The sequence below is a fragment of the Chanodichthys erythropterus genome, chromosome 10 (genome assembly GCF_024489055.1).
Source record: "Chanodichthys erythropterus isolate Z2021 chromosome 10, ASM2448905v1, whole genome shotgun sequence".
In the NCBI taxonomy this organism is placed as follows: Eukaryota; Metazoa; Chordata; class Actinopteri; order Cypriniformes; family Xenocyprididae; genus Chanodichthys; species Chanodichthys erythropterus.
The window spans coordinates 36,258,895-36,283,374 of NC_090230.1; the positions used below are offsets into that span (position 1 = coordinate 36,258,895).

The 24,480-nt window shown below is 36.3% G+C and overlaps 2 protein-coding genes across 5 annotated transcripts; both read left to right on the plus strand.

Annotated features, from left to right (window-relative positions):
* On the plus strand, nucleotides 1–16,101 carry gpat4 (glycerol-3-phosphate acyltransferase 4). 4 transcript variants are annotated; one of them, XM_067397571.1, is made up of 14 exons: nucleotides 1,001–1,137; nucleotides 5,202–5,272; nucleotides 8,464–8,540; nucleotides 9,107–9,176; nucleotides 9,264–9,546; nucleotides 10,052–10,126; nucleotides 11,297–11,386; nucleotides 11,523–11,616; nucleotides 11,706–11,821; nucleotides 11,935–11,990; nucleotides 12,078–12,163; nucleotides 12,248–12,376; nucleotides 14,999–15,078; nucleotides 15,195–16,101. In XM_067397571.1, the coding sequence occupies exons 4-14, from the start codon at nucleotides 9,122–9,124 to the stop codon at nucleotides 15,301–15,303; spliced, it is 1,173 nt and encodes a 390-aa protein (XP_067253672.1). In that variant the 5' UTR covers nucleotides 1,001–1,137; nucleotides 5,202–5,272; nucleotides 8,464–8,540; nucleotides 9,107–9,121; the 3' UTR covers nucleotides 15,304–16,101. The 4 variants fall into 4 exon arrangements, with proteins under 4 accessions (XP_067253671.1, XP_067253672.1, XP_067253674.1 ...); XM_067397570.1 differs by lacking the exons at nucleotides 5,202–5,272; nucleotides 8,464–8,540 and adding an exon at nucleotides 1–140 and having other exon boundaries at nucleotides 598–1,137; XM_067397573.1 differs by lacking the exon at nucleotides 8,464–8,540.
* Nucleotides 16,102–18,388: 2,287 nt separating this feature from the next.
* LOC137028289 (PDZ and LIM domain protein 2-like) lies at nucleotides 18,389–24,480 on the plus strand. Its single transcript, XM_067397064.1, has 8 exons — nucleotides 18,389–18,481; nucleotides 18,578–18,732; nucleotides 19,877–19,996; nucleotides 20,089–20,155; nucleotides 20,564–20,634; nucleotides 23,073–23,209; nucleotides 23,290–23,365; nucleotides 24,245–24,480. The coding sequence occupies exons 1-8, from the start codon at nucleotides 18,389–18,391 to the stop codon at nucleotides 24,408–24,410; spliced, it is 885 nt and encodes a 294-aa protein (XP_067253165.1). The 3' UTR covers nucleotides 24,411–24,480.

Genomic DNA, 24,480 nt, shown 5'->3' on the forward strand with positions numbered 1-24,480 from the left:
GCCGAGCATCGCGCCACTGCTGATGCTCTTAAACTTGTTGCATAATAACAACAACAGCAGCGTCTCACGTTGCTAAAATATCAAATTAGAATTTTATTGAGAGGACAAATCAGCATTTAAACGCTATCTTCATGGAAAAGGTCAGTATAAACAGCGGGTTTCATACATTTAAAGACGTGTGGGAGTTTAATTACGTGATTAAAAGGAAAGCTGTCGATAAGCGCTTTAGCATCCAGTCACATACATCTGCATACAAACAATGTTTACTACAACTGCAGTTTTAATCTATTTATGATTCATTTAAGATTTAATTAACATTTATTTCAGATATAAAGATGAAGAATATGCTTTAGGTGTTCTAATATAGATATTTATCTTTTGGATTGCTGTTGAATTGTCCATTACAATCTATTAAATACTCATTACAGTCGTTTAATCGTGTCTATCAGTACATTTCATTACTCAGAATATAATTCTGCTTTAGATGATTAATCTAAAAGGAGGAAAATGCCTATATCATTTTATTTCTTACACAAGTCCGAATATGAGCTTATTTTAACTCTTCTTCATAAACATTTTCCCTCTTTTTTTTTCTAGATATGCCAGAAATGGCAGTGGAAGATGATGTGAGACCATTTCAAATAGGTCATTGATGCAGAAATATTCATCCCAAGAGACTGTGAAAGGAGGAAAGATTGAATATTTATGCACATTTATTTATATTTCCGACACTTTAGTCTCATTCAGGGTTTTCTTAACCCTGACATGTCCCACAGACATGTCTTTAGCACCCTAAGGTGTTAAATGGATGGATATGGATGTAAAATGATCATTTTCCCCTGTATGCCCATGAAGGCCGTGTTTCAGCGTAGGCTTCAGAAATTGAGGCACTATAGAGCAGTCCAGCAGTCTGTGTTTAGGTAATCCCGTCACTTTTAAATCATTCCTTCCCTGCATCATTTGGTCAAGATGGAGTCCTACCTCTTCCCCTTCGACAGCCTGATTTGTATGCTCCTGGGCATTTCCTTCACGGTGTGGTTCACCCTTCTTCTGGTCTTTATCATCGTACCCGCAATCCTTGGCGTGTCCTTCGGGATCCGCAGACTGTATATGAAGTCGCTGATCAAGCTTTTTGAGGTGAGTCAGTCAATTTATAATGCTTATCTCATGATTAAATTATTGAACAAGAGTATCAGTGAAAAGTTAAACCAGGTCTGTTTGTAGTGTAAACATCTCATAAAATAAGTTGGAAGGTCATTCAGGGAGTCTTTTGCTCTGCGTTTTACTTCTTAGTTCAGTATTCAGCACTCTGTCCCTTCACTGAGGATGCCAGAGGCTAAAAATGGAACATACATTCACGATTGACTGAATTAGTAAGTCTGGAGGGTCTTGCTGTCATTTGACTTTGCCTCATTTTAACCTGTGCTGTCACATATTCTTTCATCTGCAAAACTTTATAGATGGCGTGCATTGTTGTTGCAGTTCAAAGTTGTTTTGTAAATGTGTGAACTTCATGGTGAGGTTGTGAATGCCCCAAGTGCCCAATTTAGAAAACGTCTTTTTAGCCACATGAGAGAGAACTTGTTTTGCTTCAGATCATCAGCGTGTAGCTCTTTGCTTGAATTTTCATGAAAATAGAAGATTAAAAACATATAAGGTCACTGTTGTGAATCCCACATTGATGGATCAGGTACACTACCATTCAAAAGTTTGGGTTCAGTATGTTTTTTTTTCCCCCTCTTGAAAGAAATGAATTCTCAGCAAGAATGCATTAAATTTGCCTTTTAACCCTTATAGGGTCTTTGGGGTCTGCACAGACCCCAAACGACGTTTGCTCAAATAAAAAAAATATTCTCTTTGTCCAAATGACATGAAACTTTGTACCGTTGTTAACACTTTCTAGATCTACAAAGAAAAAAAAAAATCGGAGTGATATCTTGTTTTTATGTTAGTGTAAAGAAAAGGGTCACACTCAGGGTCTTCGGGGTCTCCACAGACCCCAGGCAATAAAATGTAATTTTGTTATAAAATAACTGCTTTTTAAAAAAGAAATGTAATTTTACTCTGTTTATTAATGTTTTTACTTCATATTTGTGCAGTTTTTGGAGGATTTCTCGTATCTTTTAAATTTATATAAATAAATAAATGAATTAATATTTTTATAAAAACAGCTTTTTATGTAAAATTCACTTTATAAAAGACCCACATTTCTAACTTTCATTCATGGGGATAACATGGATAATTTGACATGGTTTAGTGTGAGATTTTTGCCCATCTTTTGGAAAATGCCGTTTTAAAAGTAAAAAAAAATCACTTTTACCAGTAGACGGCTGCAGAGCTCCACTATTTGCTATGTGCTATCTGACTGACTGAAAGACATCTTTTCATAAGTTTTTTTTGTTGGATTCATATCTAAATGTTATGAAATCACAATTATAACAATAAAAAATACTTTTTGTCAAAGTTTAGCATTTTTTGTACTGAAAAAAATTTATTTTTCCAAAATGTTGATTTTGAGGATGAATTTTGTCCATTTTCACAGTGGAGTCTCATCATAATGTAACAATATTGAAAAACTATTTTTTTTCATTACAAAAAATACTAAACTTTGACAAAAAGTACCCTTTATTGTTATAATTGTGATTTCATAATATTTAGATATGAATCCAACAAAAAAAACTTATGAAAAGATGTCTTTCAGTCAGTCAGATAGCACATAGCATATAGTGGAGCTCTGCAGCCATCTACTGGTAAAAATGATAGTTTTTTTACTTTTAAAACTGCATTTTCCAAAAGATGGGCAAAAATCTTACACTAAACCATGTCAAATTATCCATGTTATCCCCATGAATGAAATTTAGAAATGTGGGTCTTTTATAAAGTGAATTTTACATAAAAAGCTGTTTTTGTATAAAAACCTATTTTAAAAAAATATTTTTTAATTTATTTATATAAATTTAAAAAATATGATAAATCCTCCAAAAACTGTACAAACATGGAGTAAAAACATTAATAAACAGAGTAAAATTAAATGTTTTTTAAAAAAACAAGTATTTTGTTACAAAATTGCATTTTGTTGCCTGGGGTCTGTGGAGACCCCGAAGACCCTGAGTGTACTTCCCAAACGAAGACCGCACAAGGGTTAAGTAACAGTAAAGAATTTATATAATTAGAGGTCGACTTATTCATTGGTTTTATCGATTAATCGGCACCGATAGGTGATTGATGGAACAATCGGTTATTGACAAAAATCCATACCGGTAGTTTTTCCGGTTGTGTCCGTTGCTGGACGGTTGAAAAGGGTGCACTGTCATTACACAGTAACAAATGGGACTTGCAAAGAGTTACCTAAGAAATTTACGTACATGTTTCTAGGTTATAACTAAACACATTTGACCTGTAATATTTTAATTTTCAAATTATTTTCTGCAGAATTTGTTCTGTAGAACTTCACTTTAATATATTCATATTTATATATTTATTTCATTTTGGAAATTTCAGTTAAGTATTGTTTTACTTGGAATGTTATGTTTGTTCTTTATCCATTATCCATTTTAAAAACTATCGATTGATTAATCTGTTATCGACAAGTACGGCCCAACCTATTTATCCAAATTGGTAAAATCCACTTTCGGTCGACTTCTGTATATATAATATATATATTCATTAATTGAGCATAATAAAACAATTTTAAATAATAAGGAATATTACAATGATTTCTGAAAGATCATGTGACACTGAAGAATGAATTAATGCCTTCTGAAAAATCAGCTTCACCATCACAGCAATAAATTAGGACATATATTAAAATAGAAAAGTTGTCGTAATAATATTTAAGACAATTACTTTTTTGCTGTATTTTTGAACAAATAAATGTAGCATTGGTGAATATAAGAGACTTTCAAAAACATTAAAATATCTAACTGACCCCAAACTTTTGAATGTAGTAAGTTTTGTTGAGGAAAAAAATTATTCATAGATGGATTCTGAGCTTTTTCAGGTGATTTTGCATCAATACGTGTTCACTTATGAATTAATTTAGAGGCACAATATGTAAGATTTTTGGATTAAAATCCAAAAACCACTAGAACAGTGTTATATATTGTTTTGACTCGTGTACTTGAATTATGCCACATGTATCCAAGAATGTTTAAATCTTAAATTTTAACCAGTACCCGCGTTACCATCGATTTCCGGTTTTATTTTGTAGAAACCATTGAAATACCAAAGACACTTTAATATAATATATGTTTTATTAGACAAGCGAACAACTGTTTGGATACATTTATAGACCGAAAAATAATCATTGTTATATAGCTCAACACATTTAGTCTTATTGTTTAAATCTCTCGTTTCCTTGATTTTCCGTGAGTACAGGGTTTTACCATGCCTCAGAAAAAACACTGTTTTGTCAAGTGGCTAACATAGCATAATCAGATGCAGCTTTATTTTTAGTAACAGTAATACAGCATTTTCTCCATCATAGAATATATTTTAAAATGAAACATGTCGTTTAGCAACACAAGCCATCCAGCCTTTATTAATATGATATTCTAAAATCGATCTAGTTTACTGCAGTGCGCAACAAGTGTCTCAGCAGCCGCCGAGCGAACACGCAGAGTAACGTTATAACATCATTTAAAACACACTCAAATATATCTAATATGATAAAACAGCGCTGCTTTACCCCACATACACTTGACCGGAAGAAGCGGAAGTGAGGCATAATGAAAGTTCTGCTGCTGTCAAGCTGTGTGTCACGCTCGTTTCTCATTATCAATCGCTCCAGCGGCCTTGTTCAGCTCCCGCAGCACTCGGCCCTGCTCTGCTTCATACTGCAGTAATGTTAATAATCTAATCCTTGAACACGATTTCTGCCCAGGTCCCATCGGATTCTTTTCCACAGGCTGTGAGGTAAAGATGACATCTCCCATGAATCCGCAGTCAGTCTTGGCGTCATCATAGCCTTTGTTTTGAATAGGCAATCTCTAATGGTGAAAAACTACATATTGTGCCTTTAAGTAATTCCTAATTCTTAATTGGAATAATGCACATTTAGGCAATTTAGTATGTCATCCATGTGTTATGTGCATACAGAATATTGTTCATAGTATGCATACCATATCCTGTAGAAATGGAAAGTAGTATGTTAGTATACTGCTATAGAAATAACCCAAGTCCTATTGCATGTTTCCATTCAGAAATGGAGAAACAGTGGCCTGTTCTTAAAGCTTAAGGATTCTCATTTTGGAACTGACAGCAAGTATGAAAGGTATCACATATTTTTGATAACATGAACCAAATCACAAGGCCTAATGCATGTTTTAATGCAAAAGATTTGCCTTACACTTTAATTTGAAAAATTGAGCTGTATCAAGAATCACATTGTGATTTTCGCAATTAAAATCTAATCATTAGGTGCCTAAATATTCCTAATTTTTGCAACAGTTTGTTTGCTAAATGCATGGCAGTGGGAGCTTTGTGACCTTTCCTTCGGTTCCACTCTCTCTCATCCATCTGGACTGATGTAGTCACTATTTCGGGCCATCTCCAGACTCCCTAAGAATATCCAGATGGCTGTTTTCCAGTGACTAACTTCCACTTACTCTGCTGTCCTGTGACCCTGAACAGGGGAGCAAAATTTGGTTTGACAAGCAGCGTGACTGTTCACTCTTTCCTCATCCCGACCGTCTCTTCTGCAACTCCCTGAGTCACAGCATCATCAGCGAACACGAGAGAGTCACTGTTTACTTTTACACAGCGCATGGACATCTTTCCACACTCAGTGCTCAGCTGCTGTCCTTGCTTGGCTAATCCACTTTAATGATCCCTAAGGGGAAATTCAGATGCTGCAACATCAAATGTTGAGTGCACATGTGCACATACATGTGCAGGTATAGATAAACAAGGCAAAATATGGCAGATATTGAAAAGGATGCCGCAGATAAAATGTCTTAAATTCAGTTGAATCAAATGTAAGGTTATAAAATGTCTTAATTATCATTTAACTTTGGGTGGAAAAACAGGAATTTTTATTTATTTATTTTTTTTATTGGGATTTTGATTACACTGTATCTGACAGTTAATTTCAATGAAAACGCTTGTAGCTTCTCACTTCTTTTCTCACCCTGTCACAGGAAGCAAAGACTGAGAACTTCCTTTAACACATTCAGTATTTTACTAGTATTGGCACAATAATCTGTTTATTTCCTTTCATTAAACACATTATTTTTGTATCAGCAACAACTTCTAACTTATTTTTATATAATTCTATACAAGTACATAAACCAAATTCAATGCAAATGTATATATGTTTGTTTAATTAAGTAAAAGAATCTGAGATAGATGATTTATTTTGAGTTTCTGCATGGACATACAATATTAATCTTTATTTGTGCAGGTCTTATAAAAGATCTCAAATTTGATTTTTATTTTTTTTTTATTTATTTTTTTTAAACTATGCAGATGCCCTGTATTTAGTTCAGTGTGATGTGGCAGATTTAAGATAAGCCAGTTCTTTTAGCCTGTTCATTTCAATCTGAACTGATCTGCCAATCTCAATCTGCCAATTTTCCACCAAAATTAGCCGGAACAATTTGCGCTTGAGTGCTTCAGCAGCACAGCATTTTTTCAGTTGAGATGCTTTGTTGCTGTGATACCGATTATCCGTGACACTGGCTGCGTTTATACATGCAACCTGTATCTGGATGTTGTCCACATACGCATTGAAATGACAAGTGTAAACGCGTTTGTGATCGGAATGTTATCCGATCAGCGTGTCCTGGTTCGGAGGTAGTCGAGGACGCATTGTGGTCGGATCTCAGTGTAATGTAAACGCGATCCAGCCATCGTATCTACATTCAGAGGGCGACGTCATTTAAATCCCCGCCCAGTCTCTCTTCGTGGCTGTCACAAAATAATGGACAGATGCAGTTTTGACAGGAAATTAAAGTTCTTTGAAATTTACAATAAACGTCTGTCTTTAAAACAGTTTATTTAGACTTACATGATACCTTGTGTGTCATTTTTCATTTTAAGTGTGCAACAATATCTAAACAAGGCTATCGCATAGGCCTATGTTTTTATTGTTTCAGTTTATTACCAATATTGCATGCTTGATGTGACTTGTTTAACATGATCAACTCAGTTATTTTTCAACTCTGGAAGTATTTTTTCTTTTAAAAAACAATAATTTGATTAAAGACTGGAGTTTGCATCGGAAAGTAAAGTAACTATAGTGAGTGAAAGCAATAGGACATTGTTTAATTTATATCGTCTAACTCTTATCTGGTGTCGTAAAGCCTACCCTTGTTTAGTTCTAATTAATGCGATGTGCATTCTTTTATTTCTTTAATTCAAAGTGTTCGGATTCTGCCGTTACACACAAATAATACAAATGCTTGCGCGCTTCTTTCAATCATGAAATGCATTGAATTTTTTTTTTTTCACCGTACAAGATTAATGTTGGGAAACTTAAATTGGTAGACTAAACTCTCTGTTTGTGATCAATTGTACTTTTGTGGAATAAATCACAAAAATTCCATGCTGTTTGCACTGGATAGAGGCTAAAGTGAAAGTTGTTTTACGCTATGAAGCCATTTGAAGCGTCTGCCTAATTGAAATATTTTGCGGGAAACAGAAATCCGATCAGTTATCCAGATACAGAGGCCACTTAATGTGATCAAATATAAATGCACCGTGTCCTAATTGGCTAATGATCTGATCTCCTTGATCGGATCACGGTGATCACATATTAATGCCAAGTGTAAACGCAGCCACTGTTACTTGTAACTGGTTTCGCTGATAATTTGTTTCAGAATAAAAATGTCATCCATTTTGTCCCGTTCTCTGCTTGTTGATGTCGTTGTACAGCAAGAATGTTGTGACAGTTGGTTGGTGTTGTATTTGTCCCGCCCCTCATCCACTCTGATTGGACAGCTGGCTAAAAAGCGACAGTGATAAGCCCAGTCTTTTACTCAAAGTTGAACATTCTTCAACTCGAGGCGACCAGAGTGTTCAGTGCTTGAGCGTGAAAGACGCCTCTTTACGCTCCTGGCATTTAAAAAAAAAAAAAAACATGGCCCATTGAAAACAATTGGAAAAGTATGCTAGCCGCTAGAAAAAATGCTTTGGTGGACACAAGGTCCAGTGACGTAAGACTGTGCGTGACTTTCCAGTTCCCCCTGCATTTCGTCCACCAAATATAAGCTTAATAAAGCCTGAACCTCGTCGTCGGTCCATTTGTCGTATTGTTAAACTCCATTGTTGATTTGAATAGGAAACAACTCTTATTGCACACACCGCAACCACTAAAAATAGTGGTTGAAATAAAATGCTGCGTGAAGTCAATCAATCAGCATGTTCAGCGCCCAAGTCCCACCTCCGAAAGCTCCTGAACTTTGAAAAAGTACTACCTTGTGAGCAGGGACTTTCTTTTTTTTTTTCCCCCGGAACTTCATTTAGATCCTGATTCCTGGAAACACACATTCCGACTGAATCACCATGAAGAACTGGTTCAACAGAACGATTCATTCTGACTGGTAATTCTGTGCTGATCCATTATTTAAAAAAAAAAAAAAAAAAAAGCCTGTGGAACTGTCAGTGGATGGGGTGTATGGACTCATGAGGTTTTCAGGGGCTTTGGCTGAACTCCAGGTCTCCACAAGGACACACGGATCAGCCGTTGTTCTCTCCTCCCCGGTGGCTGTATCTCTGTGGAACTGGCGCCCTAAAGGCTGTTTATCGCTTGAATGTTGTTTGTTTCCCCATCCTCATGACAGCTGTATGAGGTCTCTTGGGGTCTCTGACCAGCCTGCCATTGGGGATACAAAATAAATGTTAAAAGGGAGTAACAAAAGGACGATTAAGTGATGCAATTAACATTTTATGACTCATGTAATGCGTTTCATTATGGAATTACATCCACCATCACCATAACATGATTTTGCCCCTTTAATTTGGACAAATACCACAGTTTGTAAAAATTATCACTATTTTCAGGCTTTGTTCCTGTGATACTACTGTGGACACAGCAGGATACTGTTTTGAACTATTAAAGTGTGCGATGTTATCTCATTTGTCTGAATAATTCCCATTCTTCTTTCAGTGGGCGACCTTAAGAATGGAACGAGGAGCCAGAGAGAAGAATCAGCATCTTTACAAACCCTACAGCAATGGTGAAACGCTAAAAAGATCATTCACATGAGTTCCCTCCAATGTCATATCTTCGACATTGTCGTAACCCTGCTCTTTTTTTCCCACAGGGATCATTGCTAAAGAGCCAGCGTCCCTCGAACAGGAGATCCAGGAAATGAGGCGTGGCGGTGCAGAGCCCGAGTTTGACATGTCTGACATCTTTTATTTCTGCCGGCGAGGTGTGGAGAGCATCGTCGATGACGAGGTGACCAAGCGCTTCACAGCGGAGGAGCTGGAGTCCTGGAACCTGCTGACCCGCAGCAACTACAACTTCCACCACATCAGCACCAGGCTCACGGCGCTCTGGGGGGTGGGCGTGCTCATCCGCTATGGGTTTCTACTGCCACTCAGGTGAGATCGATGGATGCTGCATGAATGCTTTGTGGACGGATATGGATGGTTATTGCCAGAGTAGTGGTTTTCAAATGGGTCTATTCAATCAATCAGGTATGATGAACTGGCTCTGAAAAGCTATCGCATTTTGGTTTCTTGCTTACAGAATTATTAGCAAACAAATGGAGCCTAAGTGAGAAATGGTCGAAGTTCTGTGTGGCCCGATTCCAAAACTTTAAAACAGACGGGACTGTAAAGGTTCGCTGATTTTAAACTGTCAGCACTTTTAAGGCATCAGCAGTTTTAAGGCTTTTAGGTGCCCAAGGCTAAGTGCTCAAGGTTAAATGGACATATTTTTATTCAAAAGAAGCATGCCAAAAAAAAATGCAAATCACCTCAGGCTGTTTGTAATCTGCACTAGACCAATATGTTTAATCTAATGCAGACATAATGTTTGTGCAATGATTGTTAAGCTATGTCTTTCTTAGATTTTTCTTAACATTTTCTGTGTTGCTCCTAACAGGGTCACGCTTGCTTTCACTGGTGTCGGTCTTCTCGTGGTTCTGACGTCAATCGTTGGCCTGTTTCCAAATGGAAGGTATGTCTCAGTACACTTCTGAAGCTCTGAGGCTGTTGTGTTGGGATTTAAATACTTGGTTATTACAGCATCTAATCATTGTATTTGTTTAGACAATATGTAAGGGATCATTTACAGTTGCAAAATAAACTCCAACAGTGTTAGGAAATGGACAAGGGTTTATTTTGTGATGATGATTGGCTGACTGTATATAATCCTGATTTAATCCTATTGCACAGCAATTTACCAAATCAGTAAATGTATGCATGATATATTCTGGCCAACAAAGGCACAAAAAAAAAAACATTAACTACACTTTGTAGTTTGGCTCAATTTTGCTGTGATTAAGTGAAAACTGTAAAAATTGATATACACTACTTTTTTTTTTTTTTTTTTTTTGCAAAAGATTTATATTTCAAATTAATGCTGTCCTGTTTAAAGAATCCTGAAAAGATGTCAGTGTTTTCACAAAAATATTAAGCAGCTGAAGTATTTTAAACTGTTATATTAAAAACAAATGTTTCTTGAGCAGCAATTCAGCAAATTAGAATGTTTTCTGAAGGATCATGTGACACTAAAAACTGGAGTAATGATGCTGAAAATTCTGCTTTGACATCAAAGAAATAAATTACATTTTAAAATGTACTAAAATAGAAAAGTTATTTTAGATTGTAATATTTCAAAGTATTACTGTTTTTACTATATATTTTTTGCCATCATTGGAATAAATTAGCAGTTTTCTATTTAAAAAAATTATATAATTTACAGTATTTTTGATCATAACTTATTCCAAAAACATTTAAAAATTGTTCCGACCCCAAACATTTGAGCAGTGGTGTAAAATCGATCAAAATTCAGTCAGAAAATGTATTTTTACAGGGCGCTGTTGATTTGAGTTGAAGTTATTTTACTATGTGAGATTGTAGTGACAATAAATACCTCTGCTATGTAGCAAATTGAAGGGAAAAATAGTCGATTATACAGTTCAGCATCATTATTCAGAAATATTTGACAGCAGAATGTGAGAGAGACCTGTATAATAATAATTTAGATCTTATTACTGAAGTCCAACAAATTCTAATGGTTAAACACATGCATACATTGGCTAATTGATTTAAACATTCTCAAAGACCCATTAAGTCTCTAGTTGCATGTAAATGTGGTACATGTTTTCTGTGCTCTAATGTGCAGAATGAAGAATTATCTCAGCGACAAGGTTCATTTAATGTGTTACCGGATCTGTGTAAGAGCCCTCACAGCCATCATTACCTATCATGACAGGTATTGACACGCAAACACTTCCATATTTCAGTATTAAACACTGTTAGAGCTGTCAAGTTATTCTATGACTACAGCTACACATCTTGCTTTATTTTCCATATTTCTTACCATTCACTTCACTTTTTTACCCTTCAAGTGAGAATAAACCCAAAAATGGAGGAATCTGTGTGGCCAATCACACCTCACCGATCGACGTCATCATTCTGGCCAGTGACGGATGTTATGCTATGGTAGTGTGATGTTTGTGTTTATGACTTTGGTTCAGTATTGATATTTAATGTAAAATAAGCAATTAATGCTGCTCGTCTGTGTGCATCAGGTGGGTCAGGTCCATGGTGGTCTGATGGGCGTCATTCAGAGGGCGATGGTGAAGGCCTGTCCTCACATCTGGTTTGAGAGGTCTGAAGTGAAGGACCGACACCTAGTGGCCAAACGGTAACATTGCGTTGACTTCACATGTATCCACCTCTCCCAGTGTTTTCTTGAAATTACAATTTGATTTTTTTCTGTTTGTCACACATTCAAACTTTTTTTTTTTTTTTTTTTAGATTAAGTGACCATGTTGCAGATGAAAGCAAACTTCCAATCCTCATATTCCCAGAAGGTGAGTGTTAAAACTCCTGTTTAAATTACCATTTAATAGTGAATTATGTATGTGGAATAAATACACTTTTTTTGGTCATTTCTGAAGGAACTTGTATTAACAACACTTCAGTCATGATGTTCAAGAAGGGAAGCTTTGAGATCGGCTGCACAGTTTATCCTGTGGCCATAAAGGTAAGAGCAACCTCCCATTTATATTATACGTCATCTTCATTGTTATAAAATGGCTTTAAATTTCTCTGGCTATTGTTTTGGCAGTATGATCCTCGCTTCGGTGATGCTTTCTGGAACAGCAGTAAGTTTGGGATGGTGAATTACCTGCTGCACATGATGAGCAGTTGGGCAATCGTGTGCAGCGTCTGGTACCTTCCACCAATGAGCCGAATGGTGAGTGGTGAAGCATCAAAGGAGATGAAAAACAAACTAACATTCAAAAGTTTGAAGTCAGTAAGATATTTATTTTAGTGCTGGGCAACGGTTAAATATTTTAATCGCAGTTTAATCGCATGATTTTTCTGATTAATCGCGATTAATCGCAGCATGCGCAAAATTCAATAATGAAATCAAAAGTAGTGTATTGCGTAATTTTATTCGTTCAAAGTACTGCTGTATGAACAAAAGTGAAATAGAGAATACGAACCGACGTCACACCTCATTGCATGCCGGGGCGGCGCCGCCATTTTGACAGGATCGCCCTCTATTACTCGTACTGAAATGAATACGGATTCTTGCTTACCTTTTGTTTTGTTTCTGCCATTAAGTGGAACGTTAACATTTTTAATGGTATTGTTTGCAGGGAATAGAAGCTATTTTATCGCATCGCATGATCTTTTTATTTATTTATTTTTAGAATTTAGAATTTCGTTTACAGTGTTGATCTGTTTACCGTGTCGCACGCTGGACGCTCACTGCTGCTTCAGCCATCGTATGAATATCATCGTATGAATATCCAAATAAATCTATGTAATTAACACACTGAGAAAAGTCGATCCATTTATTTGTTGGAAACATTTAAATGATGCTTAAACGAGCATATTGAGTAGGCCTACTTGTCATTGTAATTCCCCTTTTCCATGATCACAGATGAGGAGAATCAGAGATTATGGGTCAAATTCAGCGGACAGACGGACATGAACACACTGTATTTTTATATTTATTTTAACAAATGACAACCACACTAAGCATTTCCCTACCTTTTATAAAACCGTTATGAAGAAAATTTATAAAATGCTTACATTTTAAGTGATACTGAAAGTTTATATTTTGATGTCATCCGTTTTTCTGCATGTGCTTTATTTGTAAATAGAATTTGGTATCTTTAATATCAGTCTAAGTGCATTAAGCGTTTTCTTGAGATGACATGAGAGGAAACCGTTTAAGATATAAACGTGTTGCAGTCATATTTTGGGCTCATTTGCGTATCTCCACACAGTATGCTTTAATAAACATGTACAGAATTGTTGGTCACATGAAGCGTTTGTTAAGCATTTGAATGTCCCCGTCAAGTTCTGCTAATTCACGAGCGCAGTGAGAGTCAGACTCGCAAAGGTAATGTTAATTATTAAACCAAACGAAATCAAAACGTTCAAAAACACTTAGCAATGTGATTCTTTTATTGAGTGATAAGCAGTGGGTACCTTTTTCCATTTTTCTGTCCGTACCAGATATTTTCTTTTTCGCGCTGTAGCGCTCTTAGGCACACAACAAATGCTTTCATTGGTTGAGATGCGTGATGATGCTCATCCCAAGCAGCCAGTAGCCTACTGATAAACATCCCACCCCTCCTGTGACCCATGGTTTGTGTTGTATTCGGTTGTAGTCTATCTATGTGTATTCAAATGCAGTGAGCATAGGACTTTCAAAATAAAAAGTACGTTAACGCGCGATAAACTAATTGTCGACGTTAATTAATTAATGCGTTAACGCGATAACGCGTTAACTTGCCCAGCCCTAATTTATTTATTTATTTTAAGAAACTTTTTATTCTGTAAAAAGTTTCTTAAAAAGCTTTTTACTTTTTACTCCTGAAAAATGTTTAGAATGTTTAGAAACTCAGCTTTTTAATGCATCCAACCATTTTGATCAACTCTTAACAAGTGCTGATTCATCCCTTTGTACCTCGGGCACTACCTAGCTGAGAAAAAATTAATAATCAAAACTACTGCTTTGATCAACACAAAATAGGTTTCATTTAGAAGCTTAGAGTCTGAATTTTACAATGAATGTTTTTTCAGCAGATTCTCACAATTAAAATGAGTCCAAAAACGACATAATCCATTACGTCAACCATAAGAGTTACGACACATGAAACTCCACAGGCGCTGACTAAAAACAGATATGTAGATTTCATGTGGCGTTTTCATTTATTACTTCATGAATCATGCTCTGATTGTAGAAAATGGCACATCATTATTTACAGCAGATTCTCATGATTAAAATCCAAAAACATCAACATAATCTAAAACATAATCCAAAACGTCAACATAATGCATTGCATTGATCATGCCCATTAGGGGGTGTCAAGGGCTAAACAAAAAGGCTAGCTTGGTTTCAAATGCTGTAACTTTTGATTACTTTTTGCTATCACCACAAAATTTGATCCAGATGTGATCTCACATGTAGGGGAACTGCATGTCAAATCAGAAAGATATGTAAAATTATAATAAAAAATGACTTTTTTATGACTCTTTACTTTTGTGTATATCAAAAAAACAATTCTAAAAATGCCTTTAAGGTGTTAAATTGATCAAAAGTGACACTAAAGACATTTATATGAAAACATGTACTAAAATAGAAAATAGGATTTTAAAAATATTACACAATATTAATGTTTTTACTGTATTTTTGATCAAATAAATGCAGCCTTGCGGAGAATAATAGATTTAAAAACATTAAGAAATCTTTCAGACTCCAAACTTTTGAACAGTAGTGTATTTTTAATTTCTTCAGACCAGTGTTTTGGTCACTCCTTCACTATATTTAGGTTAGTTTTAATTCTCTTTTTTACAGGAAGGGGAGGATGCTGTGCAGTTTGCCAATAGGGTTAAAGCAGCCATCGCTAGAAAGGGAGGACTGGCAGACTTGTTATGGTGAGTTCCTCTTTAAAGAGTGCCGAACACAAATATAATATGAGTTGGGACTTAAAGAACACACACTGACAAAATGGAATAAAGCTTAAACCTTTTTGTGCTTTGCATGTTCTCAGGGATGGTGGTCTGAAACGAGGGAAAGTCAAAGAAGTTTTCAAAGAGGAGCAGCAGAAACTTTACAGCAAGGTTTTAGTGGGCAGCAGCGAAGACCGCAGTCGCTCTTGAAGAGATGCAGCTGTCTGCTCGACTTCACACGTGCTGCTCGGCGCTCACGGCGAGAGCCCAGAACCTCAGCAGATGCAGTGCGGCCCTAGACTGGCCCCTTCCTGAACCTGCTCAGACAACTGTAGAACGGAACTGATGAAGTCATTCGTGAGCTGGTGGGAAAACTGTGTAGCCAGACCCTCGGCTCACCGCTGCGCCTCAGGAGCTTTTGCATTATTGCACGATTGTCTCTGTTGTATTCGATTCCTGGCCTGACTATTCCAATTTCAGTTTGAAGTGAAAGTTACACATAGCGTTCTTGAGTCATTTTTTAATTTATTTATTTTTCCTTCACAGTCTGTTACGGTTTTGAATATTTGTGCTCTGTTACTGTAATGCATGATGTCCCAGGAGAGAAAAGAGTGTAAGAGTTTGAAGTGATTTATTTATGATTGTAAAAAAACAGGAAAAAGTGAAGGGATGATGTGCGTAGAACTTTATGTTGGTAGAACCATGAAGAACATGTCTGTTTAGTGTTTAGCTGCTCAGCAATCATCTCCTCATGGCAGCCTCTCTAATGTGCTGTTTTGTTCTTTTTTTTAATACATTTTTTTTAACATTGTGACTTTGTGTTTACTTTTTCATTTATACATTCAAACAGTATTCATTCAAACATTATTGAAAGTTTAATGTCTAACCGTTCAGAAAGGACAGGGATTTTTAGTTTTTTTCAAGCAGGTCACACATTTGTAATTGAAATCAAGACCAAAAGCACCAGATTTTTGCCTTGCACAACTAAATTGTCTTTTGGCACCGTCAAACAGTCAACTTCCCTAAAGAACTTTCTAAACAAAACCGTTGAACTACCATTAAAACAACGCGTTTTTCCATCCACTGCACTACTTTTCCATTGTTTTTATGGACTAAATGGACGTCTTTAATGTTGAATGAACTCCGCTCAGTGCCGCTCACAATGCTAAAATGTCTTTGCTTTTTGGAGTGTGTCTGTAACAAGTGTTTGTTTCTTCAACACATGGGCAATATAATCATCACATATACAAGCGATTACAGTTGGAAAGAGGCAGGCTTTGTTTCCGAATGCCCTAAGTAAAGATACTATGTTAATTTTATAAACTTTTGTAAACCCAGCTAGTATAATTACAATGGAAGCATCCAAACTGCAGTATTTAACATGTATCTAACAAGTACAAAGCGTCCAATGTGTAAATATGATTTACGCACTAAGGGTACATTTACACGACAACGATGCACTAAAACTTTGCATTCACATGCACGACATCACCGTTTTTGTAGTTTATACTGAGGGACGGTACTTTAAAGGTGCCGTAGAACATGTTTTCAAAAGATGTAATATAAGTCTAAGGTGCCCCCTGAATGTCTGTGAAGTTTCAGCTCAAAATAGCCCATAGATTTTTTTTATTCCTTTTTTTAACTGCCTATTTTGAGGCATCATTAAATATGCGCCGATTCAGGCTGCGGCTCCTTTAAATTCTCGTGCTCCCCGCCCACGGAGCTCGTGTTTGCCTTAAACAGCATAAACAAAGTTCACACAGCTAATATAACCCTCAAAATGGATCTTTACAAAGTGTGTCTAATCACGTAAGTATGGTATTTATTTGGATGTTTACATTTGATTCTGAATGAGTTTGAGGCTGTGCTTCATGGCTAAAGCTAACATTACACTGTTGGAAAGATTTATAAAGAATGAAGTTGTGTTTATGAATTATACAGACTGCAAGTGTTTAAAAAATGAAAATAACGACAGTCTTGTCTCTGTGAATACAGTAAGAAACGATGGTAACTTTAACCACATTTAACAATACATTAGCAACATGCTAACGAAACATTTAGAAAGACAATTTACAAATATCACTAAATATCATGATATCATGGATCATGTCAGTTATTATTGCTCCATCTGCCATTTTTCACTATTGTCCTTGCTTGCTTACCTAGTCTGATGATTCAGCTGTGCACAGATCCAGAGGTTAATACTGGCTGCCCTTGTGTAATGCCTCAATCATGGGCTGGCATATCGTTAGCCTCATAGCATAATTGCCCAGATCATATTTCAAAGACAGATATCACAATTTGGCCAAAAATGACTTAGGCAATTATGCTATGAGGCTAACGATATGCAAATATTGGGGGCGTACACCCCGACTGTTACATAATTATCAAAAGTGAAACGATGTTTGAAGCACAGCTCGCACAAAAGCCGCTTTCAAATCAAGCAACTTTCTGTTGGTCAGTGCAGCGAATTCTGGACTAACGGAAGTCTATGTGAAATCTGCGTAGGGGAATCTTTTGCTGATCCCGATCGCGTAGATTTCTATTAAAATTACGGGATTTTGCCTGTGAATATGTGTTGAACATTGGTAAATGTGACTGCACTTTAACTCTATAACAACGTAATAAATAATAACAGTAATGTAGCCTGCTGATGTTCTTTTAGATACAGCAAGCTCCACAGACCTAGATTTCACCAAGTGCAACATGTTCCTCGATCAACATTCCAATCAACCAATCAGATTTGAAGGACAGTTTGCAGTTTGTGTCAAGTTTACGCTTACAACCAGGGTTAAGTTCTTCTACATCAGTGATATTCACCTATCATTTCCCTCTGATTTTAGGGATATGGTTATGATTAAATTTTCTGACAAGCAATGTTGTGCCAGGATCAACAAAATTGGTTGACAGGAATGCGTCTAACTCTTATCTCTATCAACTTATGCTTTCCATTTACAAACATGTGGGGGTTATACTGAAAAGAAGTAAGTGTGCTTTTATGCAAAATGGGTTCATTTACAAATATATTTATTTACAGTTTAATTTCAGAATACTTTTCTTTTTGTAAGCTTGATTCCATTTATCAGGAGGTGCAATCAGCTGAGAACATCATGTACAGATGTTCATGGGTGGTGCTGACAGCACACAGAGCCTCCATATCTCTGAGCTCCAGAAGAACTTTAAAATACACCATAAACACGACTGACCTCTTTAGTCTTACCGGCACAGGCCAGAGTAAACAAATCAATGTTGTTATTCTTGAAGGACATTTAAATTCAAAGCTTGTGGCAGACAGATGACATTTAGAGTGAATTTGACAGGTCCAGCACCATGGGGGTTTCGTATCTGTGGAGGAAGAGACTTCAAGAGGAATCTGACCGTCTCAAAGGTGAGCTGGGAAAGTGTTAAGCACAAGATGGTCTTGATACCTTTGAATTATATGGTCTGTAAATGAGTTGTGAGCACTTATCATGTGTTTTGTCAGGTTCATGAAGGCAGCAGGGCAGGCGACGCTGGGCTGCAGCCGGGGGACGTTATATTGGAGATTAATGGTCAGGATACCGGAGCAATGTTGAATGTGGAGGCTCAGAACAAAATCAAGATAAATGAACATCAGCTTTGTCTTCTTATTGAAAGGTGGTAAAATCACAAAATAATTTGACTTTGCTTTGGCAGCATTAAATGGTTAGTTCACCCAAAACTGAAAATAAGGTCATTTATTACTCACCATCATTAGTTAATCTTCAGAACACAAATTCGGATATTTTTGTTGAAATCCATTGGCTCAGTGAGGCCTGCATAGCCATCAATGACATTTCCTCTCTCAAGATTCATTAATATACTAAAAACACATCTAAATCAGTTCATGTGAGTACAGTGGTTCAATATTAATATTATAAAGCGACAAGAATATTTTTGGTGCGCCAAAAAAACTAAATAACGACTTATTTAGTGATGGCCGATTTCAAAACGCTGCTCCGGGAAGCTTCGGAGCGTTATGAATCAGAGTGTCGAATCATGATTCGGATTGCGCGTCAAACCGCCAAACTGCTGAAATCACGTGACTTTGGCGCTCCGAACAGCTGATTCGACACGCTAATTTATTATGCTCCGATGATTCCTGAAACAATGTATTGAAATCGGCCATCACTATTTTTTTTTTTTTTGGCGCACCAAAAATATTCTCGTCGCTTTATAATATAAATATTGAACCACTGTACTCACATGAACTGATTTAAATATGTTTTAAGTACCTTTATGGATCTGGAGAGAGGAAATGTCATTGCTCCCTATGGAGCCATCAGATTTCATCAAAAATATCTTAATTTGCATTCCGAAGATGAACGAAGGTCTTACGGGGGTGGAATGGCATGAGGGAGAGTAATAAATTACATAATTTTCATTTTTGGGTGAACTAACCCTTTAAAGGTTCATCATTTAGTTCATTTACTCACCCTCAAATTGTTCCAACCCTGTATGAATTTCTTTCTTCTGCTGAACACAAATAATATCATATAATATATGATGATTTATTTTCTTTTTTTTGTATTGAAAAAGTTATGTTTTCATCAAATTCACAGCAAATAAACACTGATTTGTGAAACTTTTTCTCTCAAACATCTCAAAGAATAAGCAGTTTCTTATTATCTTCCAGACCTGCTGTCATGCAGCGCTGCGGTCACCCTGATCCAAGACTCCCTGTTTATTCGGTTAGTTATTCACACAGTTAACTTCCCAGCTCTTTGAGAACATAAAGTTAATGTTAAATGTTGCAACACTGAAGGCCCATTCAGAGTGTGAGAACGATGCTGTATTCTGTAACTTCCTGCTGTTCTTCTTCAACCCAGGAGCCATCAGTCAGGCCAAAGCAGACCCATGAGTCAGTACAGGGCCAGTCCAAGAGGTTAGTATTTGTTTGTTTTATTTATTTACTGCAGAACCATGCTGTCTCTAAACAACATGACACATGTTTCTCATTGTCCATGTGTTCAACAGTTCTCAAAGCTTCAGATCCCCACTGGAGAGAAACTGCAGTCGAAACCAGCTGAAACAACATGATCAGGTGGGAGCGTAAAATACTCATTTTACACTGTAACAATGTTTGGCTTGAATTCAAGTTTGTACATTTAGTTTAATACCAATAGATGGACAAAACCTAATGTTGAAGGCTTTGCTGCCATCTTGTGTTCCAGTAAAAAGATACCACATCTCATATTGTATTGGCAGTGTTATTTTACTATCATTGATATACTATTACTATTATAGTTTATATTTTTGCTGATATATTTTAGTTTTTAGTTTGTTTTAATTATTTTACTTCAACTTAAACTAAATGAAAATGAGAAATGTTGCATTGATAACTAGATGAAAATTATTTTTTATATTTTAGTTTATTTCAGTTAATGTTTATTTTATTTCAAGTAATGAGATTTTTCAAGTTAACAATAATATTTCACTTTATTCATTTCAGAAGGATTCCACCACATGCAACCTTGCATCTGATTGGATTCCAACATGTAAATCACAGACCACCAAGAAAAGGTAATACCATCATGTTTGGAATGGAATACTAGTGCATATGGCAAATATAGTTCAGTCATGAAACTCTAGAGGGCGCAGGCTGATTTTATTTCAGGGCCATTACATGCAATCTGCAGGCTGATTGGCTGCAGCGAATGAGATAGCTTGCTTAACATTTAAATAGTCTGGTTCATTGTTTGCGGTAAGCTAGTTCCTCTGAAACTCTCCACCTTCCCCAGCTTCACCTGCCTAGTTTTGCTATGGGATTTAGGTATGTCTGGGGGCACTCCACAGTTTGCAGTGTTTGTGTGTTCACTCCTAATGTGTGTGCACTAACTTGAATGGGTTAAATGCAGAGGACAAATTCTGAGTATGGGTTACTTGGTCTTCACATGTCACTTTCACTATTTATGCAGCAGCAGCAGATCTTACATGCTCACATCAGTGTGTCTATCTATTAAAGGATTAGTTCACTTTCAAATTAAAATTTCCTGATAATTTACTCACCCCCATGTCATCCAAGATGTTCATGTCTTTCTTTCGTCAGTCGAAAAGAAATTAAGGTTTTTGATGAAAACATTCCAGGATTATTCTCCATATAGTGGACTTCAATGGGCACCAAACAGTTGAAGGTCAAAATTACAGTTTCACTGCAGCTTCAAAGTGTTCTACACGATCCCAGACGAGGAATAAGGATCTTATCTAGAGAAACCATCGCTCATTTAAAAAAAAAAAAAAAAAATATATATATATATATATATATATATATATATATATATATATAAGTTTTAACAATAAATGTTCATCTTGAACTAGCTCTCTTCTTCTTCTCTATTTGAATTCCAGCAGTGTAGACACTGCTAAGTGTATTACTGCCCTCCACAGGTCAAAGTTTGAACTAATTGTTATATACTTGCACTAGCATATTGTATATGACAATTTAGTTCAAACTTGTTCAAATACGAGCATTTGTGGTTAAAACATAAAAGTTTTAATTTTTTTTTTAGATAAGACCCGTATTCCCCATCTGGGATCGTTTAAAGCTCTTTGAAGCTGCACTGAAACTGTAATTTTGACCTGCAACCGTTTGGTGTCCATTGAAGTCCAGTATATGGAGAATAATCCTGGAATGTTTTCATCAAAAACCTTTATTTCTTTTCGACTGAAGAAAGAAAGACATGAACATCTTGGATGACATGGGGGTGAGTAAATTATCAGGAAAATTTAATTTGAAAGTGAACTCTAACATTACTTTAACAGTAGCAAGTTCATACTTGCTCTGCAGCAGGAGTGTAGCAGTCTGCCAATACTAAATACATTGACATTGCCAGCTATTCAAAGAGATTTCATGATGCATCTCATTTATAGTGTTTCACATACAATTTCTTTCTAAATGGTAAAAACTATGGAATAGCAAAGATTTCAAATAGTAGTATGCTTGTATGTAGGCACCTGTTAAATATTTTTAATCCATTTTTTTCAAAATAGTTTGTTGAATACAAAGTTCAAAACATAGCATTTGAATTTGAAACCGAAATCTTTACAAAATAAAAGTATTAATTTCTGTTCACCCCAAACATTTGTATGCTACTGTACATACTCTATATATGGCAAAATTCTTAAAGGGTTAGTTCACCCAAAAATGAAAATTCTGTCATTTATTACTCACCCTTGTGTCGTTCCACACCCGTAAGACCTTCGTTAATCTTCAGAACACAAATTAAGATATTTTAGTTGAAATCCGATGGCTCCGTGAGGTCTGCATAGGGAGCAATGTCACTTCCTTTGTCAAGATCCATAAAGGTACTAAAAACATATTTAAATCAGTTCATGTGAGTACAGTGGTTCAATATTAATATTATAAAGCGACGAGAATATTTTTGGAGCGCCAAAAAAAACCAAAATAACGACTTATTTAGTGATGGTTGATTTCAAAACACTGCTTCAGGAAGCATCAGTGCACAAATAAATCAGTGTATCGAATCTGCTGTTCGGAGCGCCAAAGTCACGTGATTTCAGCCGTTGGCAGTTTGACACGCGATCCAAATCATGATTCGATACACTGATTCATTTGTGCTCCGAATCTTCCTGAAGCAGTGTTTTGAAATCAGCCATCACTAAATAATGTTTTTTTGGCGCTCCAAAAATATTCTCGTCGCTTTTATAATATTAATATTGAGCCACTGTACTCACATGAACTGATTTAAATATGCTTTTAGTAACTTACATTTATGGATCTTGAGAGAGGAAGTGTCCTTGCTCCCTATGGAGGCCTCACAGAGCTATCAGATTTCAACTAAAATATCTTAATTTGTGTTCTGAAGATTAAGGAAGGTGTTACGGGTGTGGAACTGCATGAAGGTAAGTAATAAATGACAGCATTTTCATTTTTGGGTGAACTAACCCTTTAATAGAAGAACAGAATGTCATCCCAAACACACTTTAAACTCTTGTCTCAGTGTAAGCTTTAATTATCCAGTATGGAGCTACGGTCCTGTTGACCCTGAAGAGCTCAGGAGAATCAAGAGTATGCAAGTTCAATCTCAGCGGCCCAGACAGTCCAACACTTTCAGAATACTACAGGAGGGACTAGAACGTGAGTATTCTTGCATTAAAACCTCTCAAATAAAACATAAAGAGCGCTTCATGTAATAGAAATGCACATGATTTGTGCAGGAACATCACAGCCATCTGGAGCGATCCAGCACAGTCAAAGGTTCCGCACTTGTGAGAGATGTGGCTTCATCATTGTGTAAGAGGACCTTTTACATTTTCAACTTTCTTTAGCGTGTAATGTTGGTGTTTGAGCATGAAAAAGGCCTGCAAAGTTACAAAGCACAAAGTCACTCCAAAGGGAGTTCTTCTCTATATCAGTGTCACTGTTTCTGAACTAACTGAAACCCCTCAACTGTAGTTTTGAATAGGGATGCACAATATATCGGTCACCATATTGGTACTGGCAGATACATGTTGATTTTTAATGTTATAATTATCGGCACAAAAAGAACATTTGGCCTATATATTAAAGCCCATAATGGATTATTTTCTTCCAGCTGAGACACTTCAGATGCACACTGTTCACCATGATGGTTTTAAATTGCTTGAAATATGATTGAAATCACTTCAAAAAGGAAAATACAGTTTAGCACAACATGTGCAGCACAAGTCTCTTATATAGGCTAAATAAAATTATAATGAGAACATCATAATCATGTGTTTGGGACATGGCTTTTAATGGTGAAACTTTTGTTTTTGAAATCAGGCTCTCAAAAATTATATAAAAATTTGGATTTAGATTTATCAGCCAATATATCGGTTGTCGGTTTTCAAATATAAAGATTTATCGGTATCGGCCAAAATTTTTAAATTGGTGCATCCCTAGTTTTGAGTTTTCTTTCGGGTATGAACATGTCTCAGTATCCCTCATGTAAATAATTACTGCCCAAAACACACGCAAAAAAGGGGCAAAGCCTGCATGAGTGTTAGAAGTGTGTTGAAACTTGCTGTTATGGTAAGGGGTGTTATGGTTTCTGAAAAATAATTAAATAATTAAGTATCCAAATACTTTTTGTGGCCAATGCATGTCTGAAAAGCATGAAGATCAAGTACACATGCATGTTTCCTGATGCAGAACTCAGGCGGTGAGGATCAGAGAAGGACGCCACAGACACGTGGAGTGTTACACCTGCAGGGACTGTGATCTCAGTCTCATGGAGCGAGGACACTTCTGTGTGGATAAGGAGCTGTACTGTGGGGAACATTTTCGGCAGAGATGCCACCACTTAAAACACTGGTGAAGAGTACTTTGATTTAATCAATGCCGTGTGCCACTTTTAGTATATTCATTTATTTAAGCAGTGTTATTTT